Source organism: Capra hircus, chromosome 23 (genome assembly GCF_001704415.2).
Source record: "Capra hircus breed San Clemente chromosome 23, ASM170441v1, whole genome shotgun sequence".
Classification (NCBI taxonomy): Eukaryota; Metazoa; Chordata; class Mammalia; order Artiodactyla; family Bovidae; genus Capra; species Capra hircus.
In genome coordinates, this window is record NC_030830.1 from 5,670,089 (window position 1) to 5,696,690 (window position 26,602).

General features: G+C 45.4%; 1 protein-coding gene across 1 annotated transcript in view; it reads right to left on the bottom strand.

Annotated features, from left to right (window-relative positions):
* The window catches only part of ADTRP (androgen dependent TFPI regulating protein), a 68,977-nt gene continuing 44,494 nt past the window's right edge, over nucleotides 2,120-26,602 (bottom strand). Inside the window, exons 5-6 of the mRNA XM_013974157.2 lie at nucleotides 15,169-15,320; nucleotides 2,120-2,950 (exon numbers count right to left, since the gene is read on the bottom strand). Of these exons, the coding sequence (XP_013829611.2) occupies nucleotides 2,916-2,950; nucleotides 15,169-15,320 (187 nt within the window). The 3' untranslated portion in view covers nucleotides 2,120-2,915. The remainder of the gene's footprint in view (nucleotides 2,951-15,168; nucleotides 15,321-26,602) is intronic.

The window sequence follows — 26,602 nt, forward strand, 5'->3', positions numbered from 1 at the left end:
CGTTTTCTTTTTTTCTCTTCACGACACAGAAACCTTTATTTTCTCCCTACACCACAAACCGGTGCTGTTAAATAATATTGGATAATTGCACCTGTCGTACTCCCCATATTGTGCTGGAGAAAAATAATTGCTGGTTTTCTGCTTTGCAGTTTAGCTGTGACTCCGTCATTTGACTTGGAGCATGTCATTTTCTCCCGTTTTAGACTGTGTACAGTCAAACTGTGTGAAAGGACTCTCAGATAGCGGCCCTGCGTGTGTGAGTGGGCGCGGGCCTCATTCAGCAATGATTTCTAATTTATACAGCATTGAAAATCCACTGCTATAAATAAATAGTTCTGACTGGCTTTACTGCCTACTCAAATGCTCTTATTAAAAAAAAAAAAAAAGAAAGGAACCATCAGCTACATGAGAATGGAAAATGAAGTCTGGATATGGACTCAGGTTTCTGACACTTGTGCCCTTGGGGTGGGGGTACCCAGAATTGGAGTGGGCTCAGCGCTCAGCCAGGCAGCCTTCTGGGAGACTGGCCTCCTCACTCTTTCCTCAACCCCCCTCCCCCACACCCCACACTCTCCACATGCCAGCACCACGCGTTTGGGGATTACAGTGTATGAAACTGACTTCCTGTAATGACAAGTATTGCAAGCAAGTAGGTGCAGAGGAGCCAAAAATAGCTTGAGAAACGAATGACCCATTCACAGGGAGGATGGGGCTAATGCATTGTTTAGGCAAACCAGGCAAGTCTTCTCCCCAAACTCAAAATTGGTGTCACATGGGAGAGAGCAACTCCAGAATATAAGCATAGGATAGACCAGCCCATGAGTTTGAGTCAGCTCCGGAAGACAGTGAAGGACAGGGAAGCCTGGCGTGCTGCAGTCCATGGTTGCAAAGAGTCAGCCACGGCCGAATGACTGAACTACACCCAAAATAAATGAGGTCTTGGAGGTGAGAGTGGCTCTAAATTCATGACCCTGTCCAAATATTGCCAGTTTTCTCATCATTATCATTTGGTTTGTATTGTTCTCTAACCACTAAGGGTCTAACACAGCTCTATGTAGGCGGCTGACACTATCTCCCTTTTAATGAACACATTAGTGTTCGTGACGGGTGCTCTACTGCTTCTCCTTTCTTAAGCTACAGCAGGACCAAGGAAGCACTGTGTGATTACGTCTGTGCTCAGTGGGGAATGGTTTGAGGTATTTCTAGGGCTGGAATAGCTACTGCACGGTGGCCAGTCATGCAGCTAGCAGAGTTTAATTTGGTCCCAGGGACAGTGAAGTCACAAATAGAAATCTGCAGGCTCATCTCAGGCAGGAGCTTACTATGACTCTGAGAAATAGGCAGCCCGAGTCATTTGGGGGATGTGGAAAATTTGGGTGATCCCCTGTGGGCTTCACCTTTGGAGAATGTCCCCTGTGACAACTGCTTCTGGGCTCCCACTGAGACCACGTGTGTGGAGCAGTCCAGAAGCAGCTGGTGTGGGAAAGGAGGTGGTGTTTCCAGCTTCAGAACAAAAGACTCGAGGCTCATATTTGCATAACTGAAGAGGAGTGGAGATCCGGCAGGCCTCTTGGTGCCTGTCCTGGTCTTCCCCTGGACTCCTTGCCCTATCGGAATATTCTGCTCTCTTCCCTAAATCCATCAAACCGCCCTTGGTGTCCATTTTCATCACATTTCTCCTATATCATGTTAGATTGGAAAGCCCAAGTACAATTCACCCAACCCATATGGGTCTGCTGGAGTTTCGATGGACTCGAATGTGATTACCTACCACTAATCATTTGTGTTCTTTATAAAATGTGTCTGAAAATAAAGAAAAAATTCTCTAGGAAAATTAAAGCAGGTTTATGAACACGTTCGTTAATCAGCTGACAATCAGCTTTTGTAAACCATAAGCTAACTAAGCCACGAGATGAGTTGGACGGCATCACTGAGTCAATGGACATGAGTCTGAGCAAACTCCTGGAGATGGTGAAGAACAGGGAAGCTTGGCGTGCCTCAGTGCTTGGGATCACAAAGAGTCGGACACGACTGAGCGACTGAACAACAACTCGGCAAAGCGCTTCGTGCCAAAGCAGTCTCAACAGTCATAATCATGTCACTTCCCATCCAGACTGTTCCCCAAGTAAAATGTACGTTTATTTAACGAATCAATCAGTGTTCCCATGTAAGAGATTCTAACGATGTCCCTGTGTTCCATGTTTCCTTGCCCCAAATGCTTGCTCACAAAGGGATAGATTTCCCAATATTTTTATAACTTATTTTCTCATTGCCCCAGTTAATTTGCTAGCAGCAGCCATCTTCCTACATTTCCATTTACAGGGAAAAAAAAAAAATAGATGAGAAACCCATGCAAATAACTAGCTTATGAAAGTGCTTCTTTTGAGGAAAATTGGGATTATTCAGAAATGGGCCAGGACTGGGAGTTGGCAGGTCTGGGAGATAAAAGTTGTTATCTTGGTTCTAACACTAAAGGTTTGGCTGCATGAGGTAACTTCCCGTCTAGGTCCTCAGGCTCCTTCTCTGTGAAGAGTGTGGATGACCCTAAGTTCCTTTCTCTTTAAACATTCTCTGACACTGCATTTCTCTAAACATTCTCTGACATCGCATTTACATGAGTTTCTTTGGCCTTCAGTGAGACGTTGACCACAGACCATCCTCCCCAGAGGTCAGACAGAGGTCACAAATTCTAAGAGAGCAGGAATTGTTTTAGGGGCAAATGTTTCAAAAAGCCAAAAGTCCTCAAATTAATCCCCTACTTTCATAACCCTTGTTTAAAATTTATATATCATTCCCTGTCCCTTCTACTTTCCTATGTTGCTCCACCACCTTCCCCTACCAGGAAAAATAAAACAAAGATGGGAAAAAATTTCTCATGTTTTCTTCCTTCTTAGTTCTTGGAAAACGGTGTCTGATCACTTCCTCTTCTTCCCCGGTTGCATTCTGTCACCTGTACAAACGAGAAAAGAAAGAGACCTCAGTCATCAGGGCTTCCCTAATGGGTATTCTCGTGTGGAGAGTTGAGGAGACTTTTCCACAGGCGAGATGATGTACTTGAAGAGCTCTGAAATTCGCCAGCACTGCTGCAAGCACAGGAGGGGACATTTCTGCTGTCCTGCTTGGGGCGTGGCTCACAGCTGCCCAGCTGACCAAAGGGGCGGTTGGCATCCTTGGCTCTGAACATTTCCTGTGAACCATTGATGGCTGTTGCCTTCGGCATGTGTTTGAAGGCTGCACATAGTCTGTCGACAAATTTTGAGACTTTGCAGATGAAGAGACCACATCAATCAAATGAGAGAGGAAACAGAAGCGTGGCTATTCTAGGGGCCATTCTGTGACCTTTCACCAAATCAGTTTATTGGCATGGGTAGAAAAGTACTGGCATATTGATTAGTGCTTAGTAAGCTTATTAGAGGGGTATATTCTACTGAAATTGTAGCATTAGATTTCTAGAATGACTTCCATTTAGCCAACAATTGGTACCTCCATCTTTAATGATCACAAATCTTCGCATAAACTTTGAAACTTCAGAAACTTCATTAACTCATTGTCCTTCCTATCTTGCCAAATGCAGTCTTTTTTCAGCTTAGCCTCTTCTCAGCCCTTCTAGAGCCCTGTTACTCCTGGCTCGTATTACCACAACAGTCTCAGTTTGCAGTTCCAGGCTTTATTCTTCAAACCCTGCCCCGTCCATCAGTTATATCGTTAACAGTAAACTTTAAATAGCTTATCATTGCATTTTGCTGGAACCCCCCTTCTCAGAGGTGTTAGAGACTGATGACATGAGGTCCTCCTCTAGCCGCCTCATCACACTGATTTTCTAGGGCAGCTAGCTCCTAATCACTCAGCCCCCACAGCCACCTTTGAATTCATGTCTCTCGACATCTTTAAGCACAGTCTCCTTTCTTCAGTTCCTCGTCAATCCATACGACATCCAATAACTCAAGTGAAGCCTTGCTGATTTATCTAGCTTTACATGTTTCACGTTCTTTTCATTGATGCTTCCACTTGTTTTACATTTTTGATGTGAATTCTCTTTGCCCCAGTTAGGTCTTCTCTACATTAGGTCTGTAGACATAAGCACAATATCTTCTCTTTTCTGAAGTAGACATTTAGGGCCTTTAATGAATCTGTTTTCAGGTACACAACACATGGCTGCTAAGTCGCTTCAGTCGTGTCCAACTCTGTGCGACCCCATAGACGGCAGCCCACCATGCCCCTCCGTCCACGGGATTCTCCAGGCAAGAACACTGGAGTGGGTTGCCATTTCCTTCTCCAATGCATGAAAGTGAAAAGTGAAAGTGAAGTTGCTCAGGCGTGTCCAACTCTTAGCGATCCCATGGACTGCAGCCCACCAGGCTCCTGTCCATGGGATTTTCCAGGCAAGAGTACTGGAATGGGGTGCCATTGCCTTCTCTGAAGCAACACATTAGTTCTCTTGTATTGAAGAGTTTGCTCATTGTAAACTTCTCAAAGTTGTTCCTTCTAGGATTTCTCTGAGGCAACCTAAAACTTTGTTTATCCATGTTGTTGCCAACCCTCAGCACTTTAAGTCTAACTGTAATCAAAAGCTCATTGCTTCAACCCTGGGTGCCAAGGACTGAGGATTCCTTCTCAAGTCAAGAGACACAACAGAACCATTGCTTCAACCCGGGTGCCAAGGATTGGGGATTCCTTCTCGAGTCAAGAGACACAACAGAACACGACGTCTTGGAGAGAAACAGCAGAAGCAAGAGCAGAGGCAATAGTGGGAAGTTCCTCAGGGGAAGGAAGGCAGGTGGCTCCTTCCACTGGATCAGAGTTTCCATGTCCAACCACGAAGCTTTGAGGGCACTCACACCCTGTGAATATCACCGGAATCATATTTTTTTTTGTTGGGTTCTAGAAGGTAGGGATGAGTTCTTAGTCCTGAATTCTCATGGGGCTCAACAGTCTCTAGATTTCTTTGAGTCTTCAGAATTTATCTCTGACCATGTTTTCACAATGCATAGCTGGTTTTTGTATATACATTGTAGTTTTTTGACTTGTGGTTATTGTGGAGTTCATATATGCTGATCTGTAACTATATCCATTTATTTTAAACTGGTAGTCATTTAAGTTCAAACAGATCCTAAAGTTCAGCTCAGTTCAGTTGCTCAGTCATGTCCGACTCTTTGCGACCTCATGGACTACAGCGTACCAGGCCTCCCTGTCCACCACCAACTCCTGGAGCCTACTCAAACTCATGTCCATGAGTTGGTGATGTCATTCAGCCATCTCATCCTCTGTCATGTCCTTCTCTTCCTACCTTCAATCTTTCCCAGCATCAGGTGGGCCAAAGTATTGGAACTTCAGCTTCAGCATCAGTCTTTCCGATGAATATTCACATTCTAAAGGGTCTGCATTTTCCCCCCTCATCCCCATGTTTTGTGCTTTTGATGTCACATTTTATATCTTCATGTCTGTCCCTTCCCTGTTTATTGTATAATTTATTTTACATTTTTATCTTTTAAGCTTCATGCTATCTTATGTCAGTGGTTGATCCACAGCCTTTAGTATATATTTGCCTGTACTAGTAGGATTTTCCCCTTCCTATAATTTTATTTTTTTTATAACCTTTTCATTTTTATTTAAAGACCACCCCTTAACACTTCTTGTAAGATCGGTTTCTCTCTCTCCAGGCACTCCGTCGTGTCCGACTCTGTGACCCCATGGACTGCAGCCTGCCAGGCTCCTCTGTCCACGGGATTTTCCAGGCAAGAACACGAGTGGGTTGCCATGTCCTCCTCCAGGGGATTTTCCCTACCAAGGGATCAAATCTGCGTCTCCTGTATCTCCTGCCCTGGCAGGTGGATTCTTTACCAGTGAACCACCTGAGAAGTAAGATTGGTTTAGTACTGACAAGCTCTTGATTTTTTCTTGTCTGAGAAGCTTTTTATCTCTCCCTCAATTTTGAAGGATAACCTTCCTGGGAGGAGTATCCTAGGTTGTAATTTTCTCCTTTAAGCACTTTACCTGTATCATGCCACTCCCTTCTGAACTGCAAACCTTCTGCTAAAAATCAGTTGATAGCCTTAGGCAGGTTTCCTTGTATGTGATGCTCTGTTTTTCTCTTGCTGTCCTTAGACTTCTCTTTTTGTCTTTAACCTTGTCCGTTTTAATCATGATATGTCTTAGTATAAGTCCCTTTGAGTTCAACTTGTTTGGAATTCTCTGTGCTTCTGTACCTGCACATCTGTTTCCTTCTTCAGATTTGGGAAGTTTTCAAACCATGATTATATCAAATACATTTTATACGCTTTTTTCTCTCTCTTCTTCTGGGAAACCCTAAGACACAAATGTTAGTACAATTGATAATGTCCCAGAGGTCTCTTAGACTATTCTCATTTATTTATTCTTAAGTTTGTTTTCCTTTCTGCTGTTCTGCTTGGGCGATTTCCATTATTCTATCTTCCAGATGCATTGCTCTATAGCGTGTAATCTCCTGCTCATGCGCTCTAGAGTATTTTTCATTTCAGTCGTTGCATTTTTCAATTTTGACTGATTCTTTCCTGTATTTTCTAGTTCTTCGTTGAAATTCTTATTGTGTTCATCTATTCTTTTCTCCAGTTTAGCATTCTTATTACTATTTCTTTGGATTCTTTGTCAGATAAATTATTTATCTGTTTCATTAGCACTTTTTGTTGTTTGTTGTTTCATTTGAAACATAGTCCTCTTGTCTTCTCGTTTTGTTTAACTTTCTTCATCTGTATGAAGTCAGGTGAAACAGATGCTCCTCTCTGTCTTGACGTCAAGTCCTTGTACTGGAGCATTCCCCTGGAGTCTGCGTGAGCCCATCAGCTCTGGCGGGAGAGCCGGCTTTGAAGTGAGCATGTCTTCATCCAGGGTGTGCTGCTGGTCATGGCTTTGGAGGGGCGAGAGCCAGAACCAGGTGCAAGCAGAGCTGCTTCTGTGCTCAGTGACTGTCACTGGTCTGCTGGAGGGGGGCGGTGGCTGGGGGCAGGGGGCTGGAGCAAGGACCGCTGAGGGAGCTGGTTTCTCTCAGGTGTGACAGCCGTCTCCATCTTGGTTTGGGACAAAGGCAGGGCCTAGGGCCTTGGGGCCGCACTTGGGTGCTGGTTTTACTCTCTCCCCGGTGTGTGCCCTCAGTTAGAGGCTGATGCCATGCCACTGAGCTGACCCCCCACCCCCACCCCGCCCCACCGCCCCCCGGAGGGGATCTGTCCTGCTGCAATGACACTCACCCTCCGGAGTGTGGGCAGGGATTCATGAGCTGGTAATGGCTGCCTCCACCCTGGTCAGAGGAGGGCCAGGGACCAGACTGGCTCCTTGCCCTCAAGTGCACATATTCTCGCTGGCAACGGTGGCCTCTGCCTTAGAGGAGACCAGCACCAGCAGAGCAAGTGGGGAGGACGCAGACCTGTGTGTGACCTCCTTAAGAGAGGAGGCTGTCTCTCACAGCGCTTAGTAAACCCCACTGGTTTTCAAGCCAGACAAGCGGGCTCATCTTTCCCGTGTCGGACCCAAGGGCTGAGGTGCCTGATATGTGGTTCAAAGTCCTCGTTCCCCAGGGAGGATCCCTTCGCCCATGATATCTCCCCCTTCCCTGTGTCCCCCACCAGTGAGGGGAGGTCCTGAGCAGATTGCTTCTCCTCCCTCCTCCTCAGCTCTGCGTGGATCTTTCTTTACAGCCTGGGTTGTAGAATAGCTGCTCTGCTGGTCCCCAGGTTGATTTCGGCGAGAGTCGCTCTATATGTAGTTGTGGTTCTGATGTGTTCATGAGGGAAGGTGAGCCCGGCATACTCCTACTACCCCATTTGGATCTCCTCCCATCCTGAATTATTTCAGTCCTCTCTTTATCCTCCGTTAGTACCAAAGAGTAGAGATATTTTAGGCCAAACATTTAATGTTCGTTTCATGCAAGATTCAAACATTTTCTGCGGGCATGGTAAGGGAAACCACGCCTTTAGTCAACATCACTATGAACACATACATAATTATATACCTTATTATTCGTACAGTTGGAACACGGGATAAGTACAATCATACTATTTCAAAACATTGACAGCTATGTATCCACAATCATAAAAGCTACTGACTTAGAGCTGAAAGTCTGAAGAACATTTGTTGAGCTTCAGAGGCTTGGCTTGGAAAAGGGTGAGAAGGCAGATTGTTGGGGGGATATGAGGTGTTAGAAGAATGAGATTCGAACATAGATGAGTACAAGTTACAGTGCAGAAAGTAGTGGGAGGAGACGGAATTGAGAGCTGGCTGGAAAAACCCTCAAGGGAAAAGAGGCTGAGGAAGAGGGAAAAGTAATAATCCTGAGCGGACTCTCTTAGAGCTTAGAGAGATGAAGTTAGGACAAGAAATGCAAAAAGGAGCTGTTTTCTTCTTTTTGACTAAATGGTGCCCAGTGGGGTTATGCTTTATACATACATGTAGAGTCAACTGATGGTAGGATTCTTTTTATGAAATGATCAGGGACAATATGCAAGATAGACCTTATAACAAATCTCTTCATGGATAAAACCGAGGGGATATACTAGATGGCCTCTAAGCAGCTTTCAACAATACAATCTCCTTTAAATAAATCTGATCTATAGGAAATGATATTAAAGGAAGATTTTAATATCATTCTGTCCAAGGCACCATCACAAGGTTACTTGGCCAGATTGGAATCTTCAGCTTATAAACTAACCTGGTGGGGAAAGAATCTGTGGTCTTGGGCCTTGACAAAGGATACGCCTGGCACATGGCCCTCATGTGAATGTAAGGACAGGGACCATGGGCCCCAGGTAAGCTGACCACCTCTCCAGCCACACCTACATATAAGAGGCTCTCCATTTTGGCCTGGAGGCACTTGGCCCCTTTCACACCTGATATCTCTTGTGGGTTGTTGGGTTTTTCTTCCTGAGGGACTTGTGTCCTGGCGTCAGCATCTTTATGTCTTATCAAGAAGGGGGAAAAGCAAAAAGCAAAGTTAAATATTAAGTGGCAGAGAAGGGGGCCTGTGTTGGGACCCCATGACAGCCCCTCTCTCTGAGCATTCAGAGTGGAAGCAATCTGTCTAGAGCATCTCTAGGTGTTCAGACATGGTGAGCCAAGCTTTCAGTGATCTAACAAAGACCGCATCCCCCCGATGGCTTTCGTCAGTGATGGAAATCCGTGTTCCACCTCACTCTGCCTGCAACATAGAAAATGACTCTTACACAGTGGGTTTCTGGCCACAATAACTGGCTCAGTGCTTGTCCACCCCTCTGTTCCATGACACAGAAAAGCTAGTACAGGTCTGGGAATGAGATGGTAACAACTCAAGCAGATTGGTCCTCTGGAACCTCTTGAGAGCTTTCTGAGCCACAATGTCTTTTTGAAGGCTAGTGGCACCTTCCTATGGGCCTGACAGGGTTGTCTCCTGGTGCCCAGGGCTTGCTCTCTGCATTTATATACCCTTGGAGAATGTCACACACTTCCAAGTTTACATTTGATTCCTGGTGTCACTCATGGTTATTGCCCTTCTAAAACTTCTCCTCATTTTCACCCACTGACATTGACACATGAGGAGGCAGAAAGTGTGTAGACATGACCATCATTACCAACACCCTTCTCGTCCAAGCAGCTGACTTGGGAAAACACCATATTGCACAAGGAAGCTAGTAGATTCAATTATCTCAGCTGGGAGGAGTCCAGCGTCCTGTGGCACATTGGGCCTTGTTCTCAGACCAGCAGTGTCCGTCTCTCTGGGGGCACATGCTGGAAGGACAGAATTCCAAGCTTTTCTTCAGATCTACTGAATGAGAGTCTACATCTTAACAAGATCCTAATTTTAACAAGATTTGCAGGTGCATACAAGTTTGAGAGGCACTGTTCTGTGACAGTGGTTCTTGACCCTGACTATAAATTAAAATAACTGAGAAGTTTTGAAAAATACTCATGCTAAGTCCCCATCTCCATGGATAGATTTAATTGGTCTGAGGTGGGCTTGGGACTTAGTATTCTTAAAATTCCCCTAGTGATTTTGTAAATCCATAGTTACATTTGAGCACGACTACTAGAGAGACACCTGCATGTGACCTGGGTCCTAAGGGATACTTCTTGATCACCTGGTGGCTGGCTGGTGACCCCCAGCGAGGGTAGCTCAGGATTTCAGTAGCAGAGATTCCAATTAATTTTAGCCTCAATTAGCCTGACCTCCCATTTCACTCTGTAAGTTCTTTAGGAACTACACTGCTAAGCTGCTAAGTCGCTTCAGTCGTGTCCGACTCTTCGTGACTCCATGGACTGCAGCCCACCAGGCTCCTCCATCCATGGGATTCTCCAGGCAAGAGTACTGGAGTGGGGTGCCATCGCCTTCTCCAGTGCATGAAAGTGGAAAGTGAAAGGGAAGTCGCTCAGTCATGTCCGACTCTCCGCGACCCCATGGGCTGTAGCCTAAGGCTCCTCCATCCATGGGATTCTCCAGGCAAGAGTACTGGAGTGGGGTGCCATCGCCGTCTCCAATGTAGAAGAAACTACACTACCTCTGTCAATTTCGTTCTGTTAGGTGGTTGCTCCCACTCCAGTGTTCTTGCCTGGAGAATCCCAGGGACAGAGGAGCCTAGTGGGCTGCCGTCTATGGGGTGCACAGAGTCAGATACGACTGAAGCGATGCAGCAGCAGCAGCAGCAGCAGCAGCAGCAGCAGCAGCAGCAGCAGCAGCAGCAGGTGGTTGCTACTTTTAATCACCTTCAGCTGGGGAAAACTGATAATGTATGCATGCCATTGCAGGAGATGACTGGAATATCCACACAGAAAAGAAGGTTACTGATTTTTCCTTGGTGAGAATGAAATTATTACAGCAATAGTAATAAGGTAATTATTACGGCAGTAGTGACTAATCCTGTGTGCCAGACCCTGTTCTTGGCAGTTGACACTTCCCAAGTCATTTCTGATCCTCCAGAATCCTATGAAGAGGGAACTAAAATTGTCTCCATGATGCATAAAAGAAAACCAGAATGTGAGGACATGGAGTGCCTTGCCCAGGGTCACAGGTCTGTAAGCGCTGAGCCCAAGGGAGGAGCCCAGGCAATCAGGCCCAAAAGTTTTCTCCTAACCACTGCCTCCCACCACATCATCAAAGCACTCCTCTCAATTTCTGTTCTCATCCAAGGAAGCTCAGGCTGTGGGAAAGGCCAGAAACAGAGTTAGCCCTCAATTCAGATGGAGGAGCTGGCTACCTACCTGTTTCCATACATCTAGAACAGAGGGCTTGGAGAGGGACTCAGAGGTAGAAGGAGGTGTTGTTCAAGCCTGGCCAGGGTAAAACTCTGTTCACATGTGCACAGCAGGCATTAACCAGGACAGTCCTGGGCAAACGGAACTGTGCAATTGCCCTTCATACAGGTCATCTTATCACTGAGGACCTGAATGCATTAATGCAGATAGGTGAGCAAGAGTCAAGGCAGGGCCTGACTAACAGAGACCCTTGTGAGCCTTCTGAAGACTCAGACTTTCATCTGTCAATTCAGGAAGGCTCACAGAGCTTTCAGGCTTCCCTGATAGCTCTGTTGGTAAAGAACCTGCCTGCAATGCAGGAGACTCCAGTTCCATTCCTGGGTCAGGAAGATCCACTGCAGAGGTATAGGCTACCCACTCCAGTATTCTTGGGCTTCCCTGGTAGCTCAGCTGGTAAAGAATCTGCCTGCAATGCGGGAGACATGGGTTCGGTCCCTGGGTTGGAAAGATCCCCTGGAGAAGGAAAAGGCTACCCATTCCAGTATTCTGGCCTGGAGAATTCCATGGACTGACTACACAGTCCATGGGATTGCAAAGAGTCAGGCATGACCAGTGACTTTCACTTTCACTTTCTTTACAGGGCTTTCAGCAGAATCAGTTCAGTTCAGTTGCTCAATCGTGTCCGACTCTTTGAGACCCCATGAATCGCAGCACGCCAGGCCTCCCTGTCCATCACCAACTCCCGGAGTTCACTCAGACTCATGTCCATCGAGTTGGTGATGCCATCCAGCCATCTCATCCTCGGTCGTCCCCTTCTCCTCCTGCCCTCAATCCCTCCCAGCATCAGAGTCTTTTCCAATGAGTCAACTCTTCACATGAGGTGGCCAAAGTACTGGAGTTTCAGCTTTAGCATCATTCCTTCCAAAGAAATCCCAGGGCTGATCTCCTTCAGAATGGACTGGTTGGATCTCCTTGCAGTCCAAGGGATTCTCAAGAGTCTTCTCCAACACCACAGTTCAAAAGCATCCATTCTTCGGTGCTCAGCCTTCTTCACAGTCCAACTCTCATATCCATACATGACCACAGGAAAAACCATAGCCTTGACTAGACGGACCTTAGTCAGCAAAGTAATGTCTCTGCTTTTGAATATGCTATCTAGGTTGCTCATAACTTTTCTTCCAAGGAGTAAGCACCTTTTAATTTCATGGCTGCAGTCACCATTTGCAGTGATTTTGGAGCCTCCAAAAATAAAGTCTGACAGTGTTTCCACTGTTTCCCCATCTATTTCCCATGAAATGATGGGACCGGATGCCATGATCTTCGTTTTCTGAATGTTGAGCTTTAGGCCAACTTTTTCACTCTCCACTTTCACTTTCATCAAGAGGCTTTTTAGTTCCTCTTCACTTTCTGCCATAAGGGTGGTGTCATCTGCATATCTGAGGTTATTGATATTTCTCCCAGCAATCTTGATTCCAGCTTGTGCTTCTTCCAGCCCAGCGTTTCTCATGATGTACTCTGCATAGAAGTTAAATAAGCAGGGTGACAATATACAGCCTTGACGTACTCCTTTTCCTATTTGGAACCAGTCTGTTGTCCCATGTCCAGTTCTAACTGCTGCTTCCTGACCTGCATACAGATTTCTCAAGAGGCAGGTTAGGTGGTCTGGTATTCCCATCTCTTTCAGAATTTTCCACAGTTTATTGTGATCCACACAGTCAAAGGAAATAAAGCAGAAATAGATGTTTTTCTGGAACTCTTGCTTTTTCCATGATCCAGCAGATGTTGGCAATTTGATCTCTGGTTCCTCTGCCTTTTCTAAAACCAGCTTGAACATCAGGAAGTTCAGCAAAATAGGAAGTGAGAAATGTTTTCACATGTTTAGCTCTGTTTAGTTGTGGTGATTTAACTGTTCACTGGGGACAGGGCTAGCTTCCCAGGTGGCTCAGTGGTAAGGAATCTGCCTACTAATGCAGGAGACTCAGGAGATGCAGTTTCAATCCCTGGGTCGGGAAGATTCCTTAGAGTAGGAAATGGCCACCCACTCCTGTATTCTTGCCTGGAAAATCCCATGGACAGAGGAGCCTGGTGGGCCACAGTCCACAGGGTCACAAACAGTCGGACATGACAGAGTGAATGAACATGCAAGCCAGTGTTCACTGCTATTGGAATTTTATGTGATCTAATTTCTCTTTTAATTTCTTATTGAACCATTTATAATTAAGATCAGTTCAGAATATAACACATCCTATTCCAATGCTACATAGAATTCATATATAATACCCATTCTATTCTTAAGGAGTTAAAAATCTAGAGAGAAGAGAGAAACACAGCCACTGATGGTAGTGTCTGTTGCTAACATGAATATTCACATATGCATGATGCAAATGAGTGACCACATGTTGACACTAACTCATTTGCTCACTGGGGCTTTTGGCTTGTTAAAAGGGCTTTGTGTTGAAAACAGCAATTTCAATAATATGAATGCAGTGAAAATTGTGTTTTTTTTAATTCAATAAAATGTTTAAAAGTCACTGTAGCCTGTCAATTTTAAAATTAATCCTATTGAACTCAATACAATTGATTTAAAAAGTTATTGTTCTCTAAGCTCTGAGTAATCACTTTTTTTCTCTGCACAATTTCTGCCAAGTTTTAAATGGATTAGTTTTCTTCCTTCCTTCCTTTTTTTTTTTTTAATATAGATTTTGGGAAGGCATCAAAAACCTACCCAGAACTTCAGGAAGCCAAAACTAGTTAGAATCAGAAGTCAGCACATCTGAAATGTCAACAATTTTTTTTTTTCCTGGATAATTTCCTGTGATTTGAAATCCTGATTTTTTGTGTAATTTTTAGTATTTCATTTTTTTCTTTTAAAGTGTTTACTTTCAAGGAGAATATTGCCTTTGAGGCTTTCTTAAACAGTTAAATTCTCCAAGAGTCGAAAATATGTGAAAAAGCCAGGCTGTATGCTTTTTTCTCCAGGGTCTCAGTCTCCTCTCAGAAATAGACACTCTTGTACTGAACCTTCAGACTGTTGGTTTTTCTTTTTAATTTTTTTGCATACACAGGCTTATGTTTTCACACCAGTTCATAGATTGGGCGGAAGATGCCACTTCTATTTTAATAGAACAGAATGGCTCGTGGGTGTGTGGTGGGGGACTGTGTGTGACTCTTGCCTTCCTTATGTACAAAATCAGAGTGGAATTCCTGCACTTCTCCTGGGGTAGGTAACAAATCATGGATATTTCGCAACCTGACTTTTCCGTGGTTACTTTTCCAAAAGAAAATATTCTGGGGGTGGGAGCAGTAGGGGGAGCAGGGAGGAGAATGAAATCTTTCACTTTAAAACCAACTAAGTTGGGCTTATTTTTTTTGCTATGAAGAAGCAACGTAGTTCTGCCTGCCTATAATTAGAAAGCTCAGCTCTCTGACATACTCACATTGCCTAAAACCTCCAACGAGAATTCTGATCTCAAGTACAGGGTGTGATTTTACCTGATGAACACTTTACTGAAGTCTGAGAAGCAACCTAGTGGGAGAGGGGTGGTAACTCTTCAGGGAAGGCACAGCTGAGGGCGGGAGGAGCTCAGAAGGTCACCTGGACCCATTTCAGTCGAAGAAGAAATCTTGACATTGAAGAGCTTGTGAATCTCAAGTCCTCACTCAAGAGAGGGAGGTTCTGAGTCCATTTTTTCATGGAGGGGATGGTGACACCATGCTCTTTGGATCCAAAGCTCTCTAAACAAGATGGCGTTTAGCTGTAAAGTTAAATGAGGTGTTGTTTGGAGGGGCAATGGGGGAGATAATTTGATGGGGTATTTTGACAAAGTGGGAACTTCCCCCAGGCTTTTTCCTACTTTGGACAAAGGCATCAAACATTACTGCCTTCTGCTTTACTTGGGTATCTTTCTGTTTTCAGGAGGAGTAAAGACACATAACAAAGAAATATTTCTGTAGGTAAAAGAGAAATGCACTGACCCCATTTCCAGTGGTTGAGCTTCTCTCCAAATAGGTAGATGCCGATGATAAAGATGTGGCTGAGAGAGAACAAGGCTGCTAGACCCACTGGGCTGAGTTTGGCAAACATAGGATATACCCATGTACCCGTCTCAGAGTAGATCCATAGGGTCCTGCAAAAAATGACAAATCACAATGGTTAGGGCAGCAACAGGGAGAAAGCCGTAGTCCCTTCAAGACCGATGAGATCCTGGAATCCAGGCAGAGGAAAAGAAGCCCCAGGGGACATTTTTTTTTAACAGCTGAGGTGTTTTCTGAAGCTACAGAAGTGAGTATTTCTTGGATAACTAGACTGTTTCACTGAGACCTTCTGTTTTATGCACTGGGCTGGGCTGTTTTACTCAATCCATTAAAATTCAACCACTGTAAAAGAATATGGGAAAATATTATACACATCATTAGCTAAACAAAATGTAAAAGAACATGGATTATTTCTTCCCCTGAGAGATGTGACCTGCTGAGACATTGAACTTGCTAAGACGGTGCCCAATATGCTCACTCTCAGCCAGATAAGTGGGGTTTGCTTTTCTGTACCTAAGAGTTAAATGTGGCTTTCTATTAGCTCCCCCAAGCCCGTTGGGGTAGGAGGGGCAGAGATCGAGCACTACTACTCTAATACAATAGGCCTGGGGTTTAATTGTTGGCCTCGATTTCAGCTCGGGGAAATAGCCATGGGTAGAGTATTAAGTAGGAATGGATGGATCTCCAGGAGGCTCAGATTTTGCTCTTGTGAGGATAGAATATAAGTCATTTCTGTCAGCCAAGAGAAGGAAAAGAAATGCTAGCAGAGGAGCCGTGATGTCTAAGTGAAGCCTAAAAATGCAGTTTGCTGGAAACAAACTGCGTCAGAAGATGCCAGAGTCTGAAATAACTCCTTAAATATGAGGAAGATGATATAGCAGCTACAGTTTATAGCTGGTTAAGAGTGCAGAATGTGGAATCAGGCTTCTGTGATTCGGATCCTAGTTCTGCTTCCTACCAGCCATGCTGCCTTCACTAATTTATTAAGCTTTCCTCTCCCCCTAAGCTCTGTATAAAGTGGGGGTGCCCAGGGCATACACTTTATAAGGCTATTGTAAAGATTAAGGGTGTTAATTTAACACATGCAAATTACACACAACAGTGTCTGGCATATCGTAATCATTCTATAAGAGTTTAAAAGCTTCTCTTCTCCGAGGAATGGCACAGCGGGCATGCCTCAGCAATTTCTTTATGGCTATTCATCCCTTATAAAACTTAGCACAGCCTAGCTTATGCTTCAGAAACGATGTTCAGATTTGGATATCCCAGGTAGGAGTTCAGATGGAGGAATGAAAATTATGCACTCAATTCACCTTTTAGAACCCAAGCATTCTTGGTTGTTTCAAATACTTTGTCAAATACTTTGTTGGAATAGAGAAGGGCTAATATCAGGGCCAGGACTAGGGTGAGGTGAGGGAGGTGAACCTAAGTTCACCTCTAGTATCAAAGGACACAACCAACAGAATACAAAAGGCAACATACAGAATGGGGAAAATATTTATAAATCATGCATCTGATAAAAAATTATTATCCAGAATATGGAAATATATAAAGAACTCCTAGAACTCAATAGGAAATAAAAAATCCAACGAAAAATGAATAAAGGACTTGAATAGATCTCTCAATAAAGAAGACATACATGTGGTCAACAAATGCAGGAAAAGATACTCAGTGTCACAAATCATTACGGAAATGTGAATTAAAACTGCGGTCAGATACTACCTTCATACTCATTAGACTATCTTCTATAAAAAAGAAAGAAAGAAAACACATCAAGTGTTGAAGAGAATGCGCAGAAATTGGAACCCCTGGGCACTGTTGTCGGTGGGAATGTAAAATGGTGTAACTGCTATCAGTGTGGCAGTTCCTCAAAAAATTAAACCTAGAATTACCATATGATCCAGCAATTCCACTTCTGGGCACAGACTCAAAAGAATTGAAAGCAAAGACTCAGAGATATTTGTACTCCTATGTTCTATGAGTACCAGCATTACTCACAATAATTAAAATATGAGAGCAACCCAAGGGTCCATTTAAGGATGAACAGATAGAGTGTGGTACAGGTGCACACACACAGTGAAATATTACGCAGCCCTTGCATGTGTGTGTGCTGAGTCATTTCAGTCGTGCCCGACTCTGCAGCCCACCAGGCTCCTCTGTCCATGAGATTCTCCAGGCAAGAATACTGGAGTGTGTTGCCATGCCCTCCTCTAGGGGATCTTCCCGACCTAGGGGTCAAACCCACATCTCTTAAGTCTCCTGAATTGCAGGCAGATTCTTTACTGCTGAGCCACCGGGGAAGCCCTATGGCACCCTCAAAAGGAAGGAAATCCTGACATGTGCTACAATATGAATGGAACTTGAGAATACTAGGTAAGATACGCCAGTCACAAAGGGGCAAATAAATACTGTATGATTCCACTTATGTGAAGTGCTTAGGGTCATCAAACGCACAGAGACCAAGCAGAATGGGGCTGAGGGGAGGAGGGAATGGGGAGTTTCTGTGTAAGGAGTACAAAACTTCAGTTTGGGAAGAAAAGCATTCTGGAAAAGGATAGTGGTGATGGGTGCACAACAGTGAGAATGTCTTTAGTGCCCCTGAACTGTGTACTTGGAATGGTAAATTTCATGCTGTGTGTGTCCCTCGTTTCGGCCCTGCTGCTGCCGCTCTGCTGCCCTGGACTTGTCTAGATGCTGCTTTCATGTCCTCAAAACAGGACTGGATTGAAAACAATAACAGTTATTAGCGTTATGACTAACGCTGGAATTCTGTGACACGTGTATCCCGTGGGTGCATTCTAGAAGGACACCCATGACACTTCTTTCCTGCCTGGCTGCGTCACATGACAGGACAGAGAAAGGGACAGAAAGGAACATTTTAGGGACAGAAAGCAAATACCCTCAGGTACCTAGGGCCAGGCGTTTGGGGTCGGTGAGGAGCTCCAAACAGACTCCAAACGGGTTGCATCATTTCGTTTGCTTTGTTTACTTCCTAGAGTTAAATTTAGGGCTTCCTAGTTTCCATGCACGTTTATATAAGATAGTCTACAAATAAGGACGTTCCCCTGGAGGCCTGGAAAGTTTCTGTTTATTTACTTTTTGTTTCCTCCAGAGTAAGGTTTGTAAAGGAAAGTTCCTGGGGCAAGTTAATGAAGTCTGTGCTTTCCCAGAGAAGGTGCAGAGAAAGTTTTAAGTGTGATAACTGATGGCGGGGAAAGTAATGTAAATACAAATAGAGTGTCAGGGGAGATGGCAGTCAATTTAATGCAGGGCGGTCCGCAGAGAGGCTTGAGTGCAGAGATAGCCATGCTCAGGTGCTATTACCTCTTTAAGGCTTGCCAGAATATACGTAAAAAGGGAAGAGAGAGAGGGAGGGAGAGACGGAAGGAGAGGGCGGAAGATGGGCGGCGTGGGGGAGGGAGGGAGAGGCACTCAGCCTGTGTGCAGCTGAATCGTCTTGGTCCTCCCCCTGTGTTAGGTCCTCCCTGGTGGTGGTGGTGGTGGTGGTTTAGTTGCTCAGTCGTGTCCGACTCTTGCGACTCCATGGGCTGTAGCCCGCCAGGCTCCTCTGTCCGTGGGATTTTCCACGCACGAATACTTCAGTGGATTGCCATTTCCTTCTCCGGGGCCAGCCCAGCAATCGAACCCAGGTCTCCTGCACTGCAGGCAGATTCTTTACCGACCGAGCTATGAGGGAAGCCCCAGGTCCTCCCTAGTTACCAATCTGATCCCATGGAATCCTATTTAGGTATTTCTGCAGGGCACTCATTTCATGATTTCAATCCAGGATCCTTCATTCCGTCCACTTTCCATACTGCAGCAACTCAATAATGCCTCTGAAAGAAAAATACCTGTTCCCAGCACTCTCCCTCCTCCCAGGGGATCCACATTGATTTAGGAAAATGCCCACGCTCCTCCCCCAGCCTACTTGGCCCTGACCTGTCCCCCCGGCCACCCACCTATCCTCAGATCTGCAGCCCGACCATTACAGACCCATTTCCGTTTCTTGAACGGACCAAGCTCTGCAGCTTCTGCACCCTGCTATCGTCTCTGGAACAACTCTGACCTTCACCGTTCCTAGGACACACTTCTTACTCTGTCCCTAGCTGAATCTCCCTCACGTTTGAATTTCAGCTTAAAAGTTCATTTCTCCAGAAAAAGTTTCCTGCCCTTTCTTCTCGCAGTTCCCACCACCCCCATCCGATTAGGCTGCCATGCCATGCGCTCCCCCAACCGTGAATTTACCCTGGTCTCATATTCGGCTGTCTTCTTTCAGGGCTTCTGGGAGCTCTATGAGGACGGGGATTTTATCTGATATGTGTTATCTGTTTCCCAAGTTCCTTATTTTCAAATAAATGACTGTTGAGGTGGCACTACAAGCACCAGTGTTTCCTTTTAACTGCTGTTCGCTGTGGCTTCTACAGGCAGGCCTTGGCTGCTGACACATCAGGAACACCGCAGAAGAGTAAACAGTAGCCTTTCAAATAGCAGTTAATTGGCTGCTCATTTTGTTAATACTTTGAAGAGGCCAATGCTTCTGACCCTCAGTTCGGCAATGAATACTGTATATGGAGCTGTCTGCCGTGTGACTCTATGTGAGTCAGGCTAGGAGGGCATAAAGTGGTAGCCGAACATTAATCTTTTATAATCTCCTCATCCTAAATCTTGTAGCATCAAATGATGATCATGAAATTTGTATTTTCTGTATCTTATCAATAGTGGAAGTCTGTTGGGTTAGAGGTTAGTAGATAACTAAGGGTTTGGTCGGCTGCAGGCACATAATTCTCAACGTTTTAATTCTCATGTCATATCTTTCGAGACCAGCAGAATAAACAGAATGATAGGAGCCTCTGGTTCCATGTTTTTGTAGACTTCATAAATAACCCTGTGAGAGGGTCACAGTTACATCTGATGCCAGAAAGCAAGCACAGTCTGCATTCACATTTTGCGAATAAATTCGACAAGTTAGCAGAAAACTTCCTGCACTGAAAATGCCCCTGAGAACTTGTTACCTGGTGACTCCTTCGCATGGAGGTGGAGCTGGTACTGACTTCAAAACTCCTGCCTCAGTTCACCTATCTGTCCAGGGTTTCTGTTCCTAATAAAATATGAAGGATGATAGCTTCCCGGGTGGTTCCGTCGGTAAAGAATCCGTCTGCTATGCAGGAGACCCAGGTTTGATCCCTGGGTCAGGAATATCCTCTGGAGAAGGAAATGGCAACCCACTCCAGTATTCTTGCCTAGAGAATTCCATGGACAGAGGAGCCTGGCAGGCTACAGTCCATGGGGTCACAAAGAGTCGGAGATGACTGAGCTACTAACACTTTCACTTTCCTAGCTTTAATAACTACAAGAGTTAAATTTTTTTTTTAATATAAAGTTGTGAAGTTCTACTAGTGCCCTAAAAATAAATTTCCTGCATGATTTACTTTCAAATAAATCTTAGGTGCGAAGCAAAAAGCATAAATAAACAAACAATAATTTTTTTTTTTTAAAGGAGTGAAAAGAAACTGTGAAGCTAGAGTGTTAGATAAACAGTTTACCTGGATGGATGTTTAAAATACCAACATTAATGAGAGTTGTTGGGGGTGGCAGCCTCTTCATAGCATTTAAAACTGTTGTCCACCCTCACTGGAAGGCTCCCTTCTGCCTCAAAGATTCCTCCACCCTCAGGGGCATGGGGTTCTTGCATCTTCCTGGTTTTCTACCATCTGGTCATTCTTGGCTACTTTGCGGCCCCTTCGGCCCCTTAGAGGAGGGAGTTTCCTCAGCTGCTGCCTACTTCTTTCCTCTTCCCTCTATCGCCTCTTAAGAAACCTCATCCCACCACGGGGCTCCACTTCCTGAATCTCCACAGTCCCACCTCCTTGGAGATCGCCAGGTCTGCACTTCCAATTGCAAGTTCCTCTAGACAAGTGGCTCATCTTTGACTGAAGATTTAGAGTTGTCTTTAGGGCATTAGTCACTCAGCCATGACTCTTTGTGGCCCCATGGACTGAATGTAGTCCACCAGTCTCCTCCGTCCATGGAATTCTCCAGGCAAGAATACTAGAGTGGGTAGCCATTCCCTTCTCCAGGGGCTCTTCCCAACACAGTGATTGAACCTGGGTCTTCTGCACTGCAGGCAGATTCTTTACCGTCTGAGCCACCAGGCTGAGTCCAGAGTTGCTTTGGGGATTCTAAAAATTCTGATGCCCAGGATATATCCTGAACCAATTAAACCAGAATCTTCTGGAATGGGACCCAGATATGGGCTTTTAAGTTGGCTTCTTAACATTATACCCCCAAACTATTTATTTTCTAACTTTTCCATATCTTTTAATGGAATCACCATCTTCTCAGTTCACCAGCTGAAAATCCTGAGAATTCTCCTTGATTTTTCCTTTTCATTAGCCTACTACACACCAATCAATCCATAAAACCCCATTCTGTTCCACCAACAATATATCTCAGGTATGTCCCTCATTCCTAATTGTACAGCTATATCCATTTTCAACCTCTTCTTATCTCTTACTTTTGCAACAGGCATTTTGGGAGAGCAGGAATTGAGATTTGCACAGGAAGAATGAAAAGTGTAGACACTCATTTCCACGCCTAGCCCTCCATTTCCTTTCCTCTTCAATTTGCATACAGGCTGGCCTGGACCCCAGATCCTGATAACAGGGGAAGCTGTGTGACATCTTCATATTTATTTTCCTATGTTAATTTACATGAGGGCTAAGGAGTTCTTCTGTGGAAAATGAGGCTAGGATTCTGACCCCAACTTTGTAGGCTGTAAAACAATGGTGCCATCTAGATGGTCCTGGCCTAAGGTCACATCTCAGGAAAGGGTCACAGTGGCTCTGGGAGGGAATTTACACAGTGCACCAGAGGGGGTAGGAGAGGATTGTTGGTGCATGTATAACAAGGAGGCTGGTCCTGGAACTCAGCTCAGTTCGCCCTTCTGGCAGTTTCTAACGTCTTCTTTGGGTAAGATGTCTATGTGTGTAACTATGCATGTGTAAATGGGTGCAGAAACTTAGAGGGTTATTACACCCGAGTGAGCACAGAACAGAAGAAAAAAATCATTTCTTTCCCCATAAGAACTGCAGTTGAGCAGTGACTTTCCAGATCTCTCTCCCCAGGCTGGGTTATAGCTGCCTATCTGTGTGACACTTGCGCCTGGCATGGAATACCAGACACGCTGGCAGAGACACCTACTGCACCAGCGGATTTCTGGTCTATCAAGAGCAAGGTGTTGGTGTGCTGCAGGCAGCTGGGGCTGCTGCAGTAGCAGCAGCAGCATCCTACTTCTGCCAACAGCGGAGACTGATGGGCAGGGGCAGTGTGGGCCGGAACAGCGGCGGGGCGGTAAGCTGACCTTAAGGCAGGTCCCAGTGGGGGTGTTGGATCCCGGAGGTTGGGTACTGTGACTTTACAGTCCATGAGGGAGAGGAATGCTCAGGACAGTGTACACAGGGCCATGTGTGAACCCTCACTGAGTTATTAAGATCCCTTGGAGATGGAGGTCTTGGAGGACTAGGCCCCTTGCAGAAGGATGTTCCAAGCATCCAGACGTGGGGTGACACTGAAATTGTGAAATATCCGTGGATGACGAATAAACCATTGTGGCTGAACTAGATGACTTCAGAATCTTCTGGATGACTTTTTATTTCGACATTGCTTGATTCTTGCTTTCTGCGTCTTGCCGCTTCAATCCATTATAGGTACTGTTGTCAAGATAGTTTTTTTAAAGCATGACTCTCTGGCCAAGTTACAGTTCTCACTGCTAACGCCACGGCAAACAAATAGCAGCAACAGGCACATCTCACATAGTCTATACCGTGTCCAACCCCCTCCAGCCTGCCATCTGCAAGACTGTGAGCGGGCAGTTTCAGGGTCATTTCCTGTTAGTTTCTTTCACTAGTAGGTCCGGCTAAAGTGAAACCATTGCTTTAACATGATCTGTGTCCTCTTGGCTTGGCAAATGGGTTGTGTTGTTCAGTTTCTCTCTCTCTCTCTTTTTTTTTTTTTTTGCTGCTCCAACCCAGCCAGTCCTTGAGGGCCCAGATCCAACGACACCTTTGATGAAGTCCTTCCCACATGGCCCAGCCAGACGTAACCGCTTCCTCCTTGTGTTCCTGTTGGCTCCTTGCACTTGTTACGACATTTTATCACTTCCTATCTTGTGTTCTTATAATTTGTATGCATGGCTCATCTCCACTTATTAAGTACAAACCCCCTCCAGGCTGGGGCTTGGCCTTATGTAACTTTGCTTTTCCCAGCAGGACCAGTCCTGTGTTAGGGGAAATATTTGTTCAATAAAAGAGTGAATAAAAGCCAGCAGGAGGAACATTTCTGTTTTTCTGCTCTTCAGCACAGCCTCAGAGAGAGTTAGGTGAGGTGTTCCGGGGCGAGAGAGAAGGGAGGAGTGAGTGGGCCACCATATTTATAGATGACTAATGCTTTCCAAAGGAAATGAAAGATTTACAGTTATTACTACTTTGCGAAGCTTTATTTTCCCTCTTCGGGGCCAACCCTCCAATTTTGCAATCTGAAAAATAACAAAAAAGCAAGTGCCACATAGGAGGCTGTCCCCATGGTCTTGGGGACTATTTTTAAGTCATTGTAATGTGGTTTCAGCAGAGAAATGCTTCCCTGGGTCAGGGTTGTTGCCATTTTTTTGACTCATGTTGGTTTCCCACGCTCTCTCTGGCTCGGGACCATATTCTTTACCTCATTCCTGCTATGTGGTTTCCCTATTTGAGCATCCAAACAGACACGCCTGACAGATGACCCTAAAATATCTCCATGGATATCCACAGTCTGTGGGACTTGTTGATGGCCATCTGTGGCTGAGAAGGCCCATGTGCCCCCCAGAGTGTTATGTAAGGGTGGAGGCAGCTGGCAGCAATGAATCTGAGCTCCCCTGGTGAGGCAACAGCCAGAGTGGGGAGCTGTCAAACAGGAGGGCAGCATAGAAAGCTGGCGTACAGGTGCCTTTGGTCCATTCCAGCAAAAATGAGGCCTACTGTCCAGAGTGCTGATTTTGTACTTCCTTAATGATTTGTTATTGTTGTTTCATCGCTAAATTGCGTCTGACTCTTTCGTGACCTTGTGGACTGTAGCCCACCAGGCTCCTCTGTCTGTGGGTTTTCCCTGGCAAGAATACTGGAGCAGGTTGCTATTTCCTTCTCCAGGGGATCTTCCCGATCCAGGGGTCGAACTCCTATCTCTTGCATTGGCAGGCAGCTTACTTACCAATGAGCCACCTGGGAAGCCCCTCATTAACGATAAGAAAACCCAAATCCCAAATCACTTCAACTCCCTGTCAGGGTCCACCAGCCTACATTCCTGCTGGTGATAGGGCTCCGTCCCTTCCCTTCATTTGCTCCATTATTTCACGGTAACGTACAGTTTGAGCACAGACCCAAGAATGACTTCATGCAAGCTTTTAGACTCTAGAGATGATGGTAAGATTGTTTGCATTCTCACCCTCTAGCAATTAGTAGCGTATGTTTTACACAGTGTTAGTCCAGGCTTCTCTGCCATGGGATTCTCCAGGCAAGAATACTGGAGTGAGTTGCCATTCCCTTCTCCAGGGGATCTTCCAGACTCAGGGATCGAACCTGGGTGTCCCATATTGCAGGCAAATTCTTTACCATCTGAACTGCCAGGGAAGCCCCACACAGGGAGTGAACAAATTCTTGGCCATCTGAATACACTGAAAAGAGAACTGGATTTGAAAGTCCTTGATTTAAGTCTCAGCTTTGATTTTCCCTTGCCATGTGACCTTGGCCATGTCATTTAATCCGCTGAGCCTTCCACCACCAACCCTCTCTGATTCTGTTTGGAGATTGATTGCTATCGCCATCTGTAAGCCAACATCAACTCTGCTGAGTTACTGCAAATGCCGCAGACCAGCTTCCCTGTCTTGTTCCTCTTTAATTTCCACACTTTTCAGCCAGAATCATCTTTCTAGTCATCTTTCTTCCACAAGCCACGTCATTTCACCTGTCTGCGAAAACTTTCACAGAGAAAACCCCTTCCGTTTAGAAGTCTGAACCCACTGATGTGGATTCTTGATCTAATTCCTTCCTGTCTTCCAATTCAGCCACGCCCTCAGCTCCTCCAGCCTTTCAGACATGCCCTTCCCTCTGCCTGACGCTCTTTTCCACATCGCTGTTGACTTAACTTCTACTTATTCTTCGGGTCTCAGCTTAGACACCGCCTCCCTTGAGAAGCCAATCCTCGACATCCCCCAGCACCCTGCGCTTGTCCCTCTGAGAGTCTCATCACCCTGTCTGACCATCGTCTCTTTTCCTTCCTCTGCCTCAGGCAGTTCTTGAAGGCAGCCTGGTATTTTGTACATCTCTGCGTCCTCATACCCTTGCTCAATGCCTGGCAGTGAGGAATAAGTGCCTTCTTGTTACACCTCCTTTCTCCAACACCCACATTCCCTGCATGTCAGGGTACATGCCCGGGCAGCTAAGAGCCAAACCCTCTTGACCACTGTGTTTCATCTTTATGGGCATCACAGTTTTCTCCAAATACCAGTGGCCTCAGGTGCTGTTTGACCTCCTGGGTTTCTGAGGAGAAAGAGTGAGGGTAGATATGAGGATTGATGATCAACTCCTAAGTCCTTAGGCAGAAAAAAATTAATAGACCAAAAATCCTATCTTATATACAAAGTCTCAAAGTTACCCTTGGCAAGAAAGAATAAAATAAAGTCCACCAAAAAAAAAGAGAAAAAACAGTATGGAAATTCATGTGCATAATCAACCAGCTACCATCCTGCTTCTTCTCAACACACACAAGAGAAAAAAATGAATCTTTTATGCATATGCCTACCCCACCCCAGGTCCTAGATATTCTGTAGTTAGGGATTTATTTCTTTGGTTAAGCCAGACTCAGAAAATACACAGTACATGTCCCACCACTCTCCAGTTCAGTTCAGTTCAGTCGCTCAGTCGTGTCCGACTCTTTGCGACTCCATGAATCGCAGCATGCCAGGCCTCCCTGTCCATCACCAACTCCCGGAGTTTACCCAGACTCATGTGCATTGAGTCAGTGATGCCATCCAGCCATCTCATCCTCTGTTGTCCCCTTCTCCACCTGCCCCCAATCCCTCCCAGCATCAGAGTCTTTTCCAATGAGTCAACTCTTCGCATGAGGTGGCCAAAAATACTGAAGTTTCAGCCTTAGCATCAGTCCTTCCAATGAACACCCAGGACTGATCTCCCTTAGAATGGACTGGTTGGATCTCCTTGCGGTCCGAGGGGCTCTCAGGAGTCTTCTCCAGCACCGCTCTCCAGTCACATGCTATTGGCAGATATTGCTAGGTGATAGCACAAGTCTTTTAGGGCCCCAGAATCCTCCTCGACACCGTGCTCCA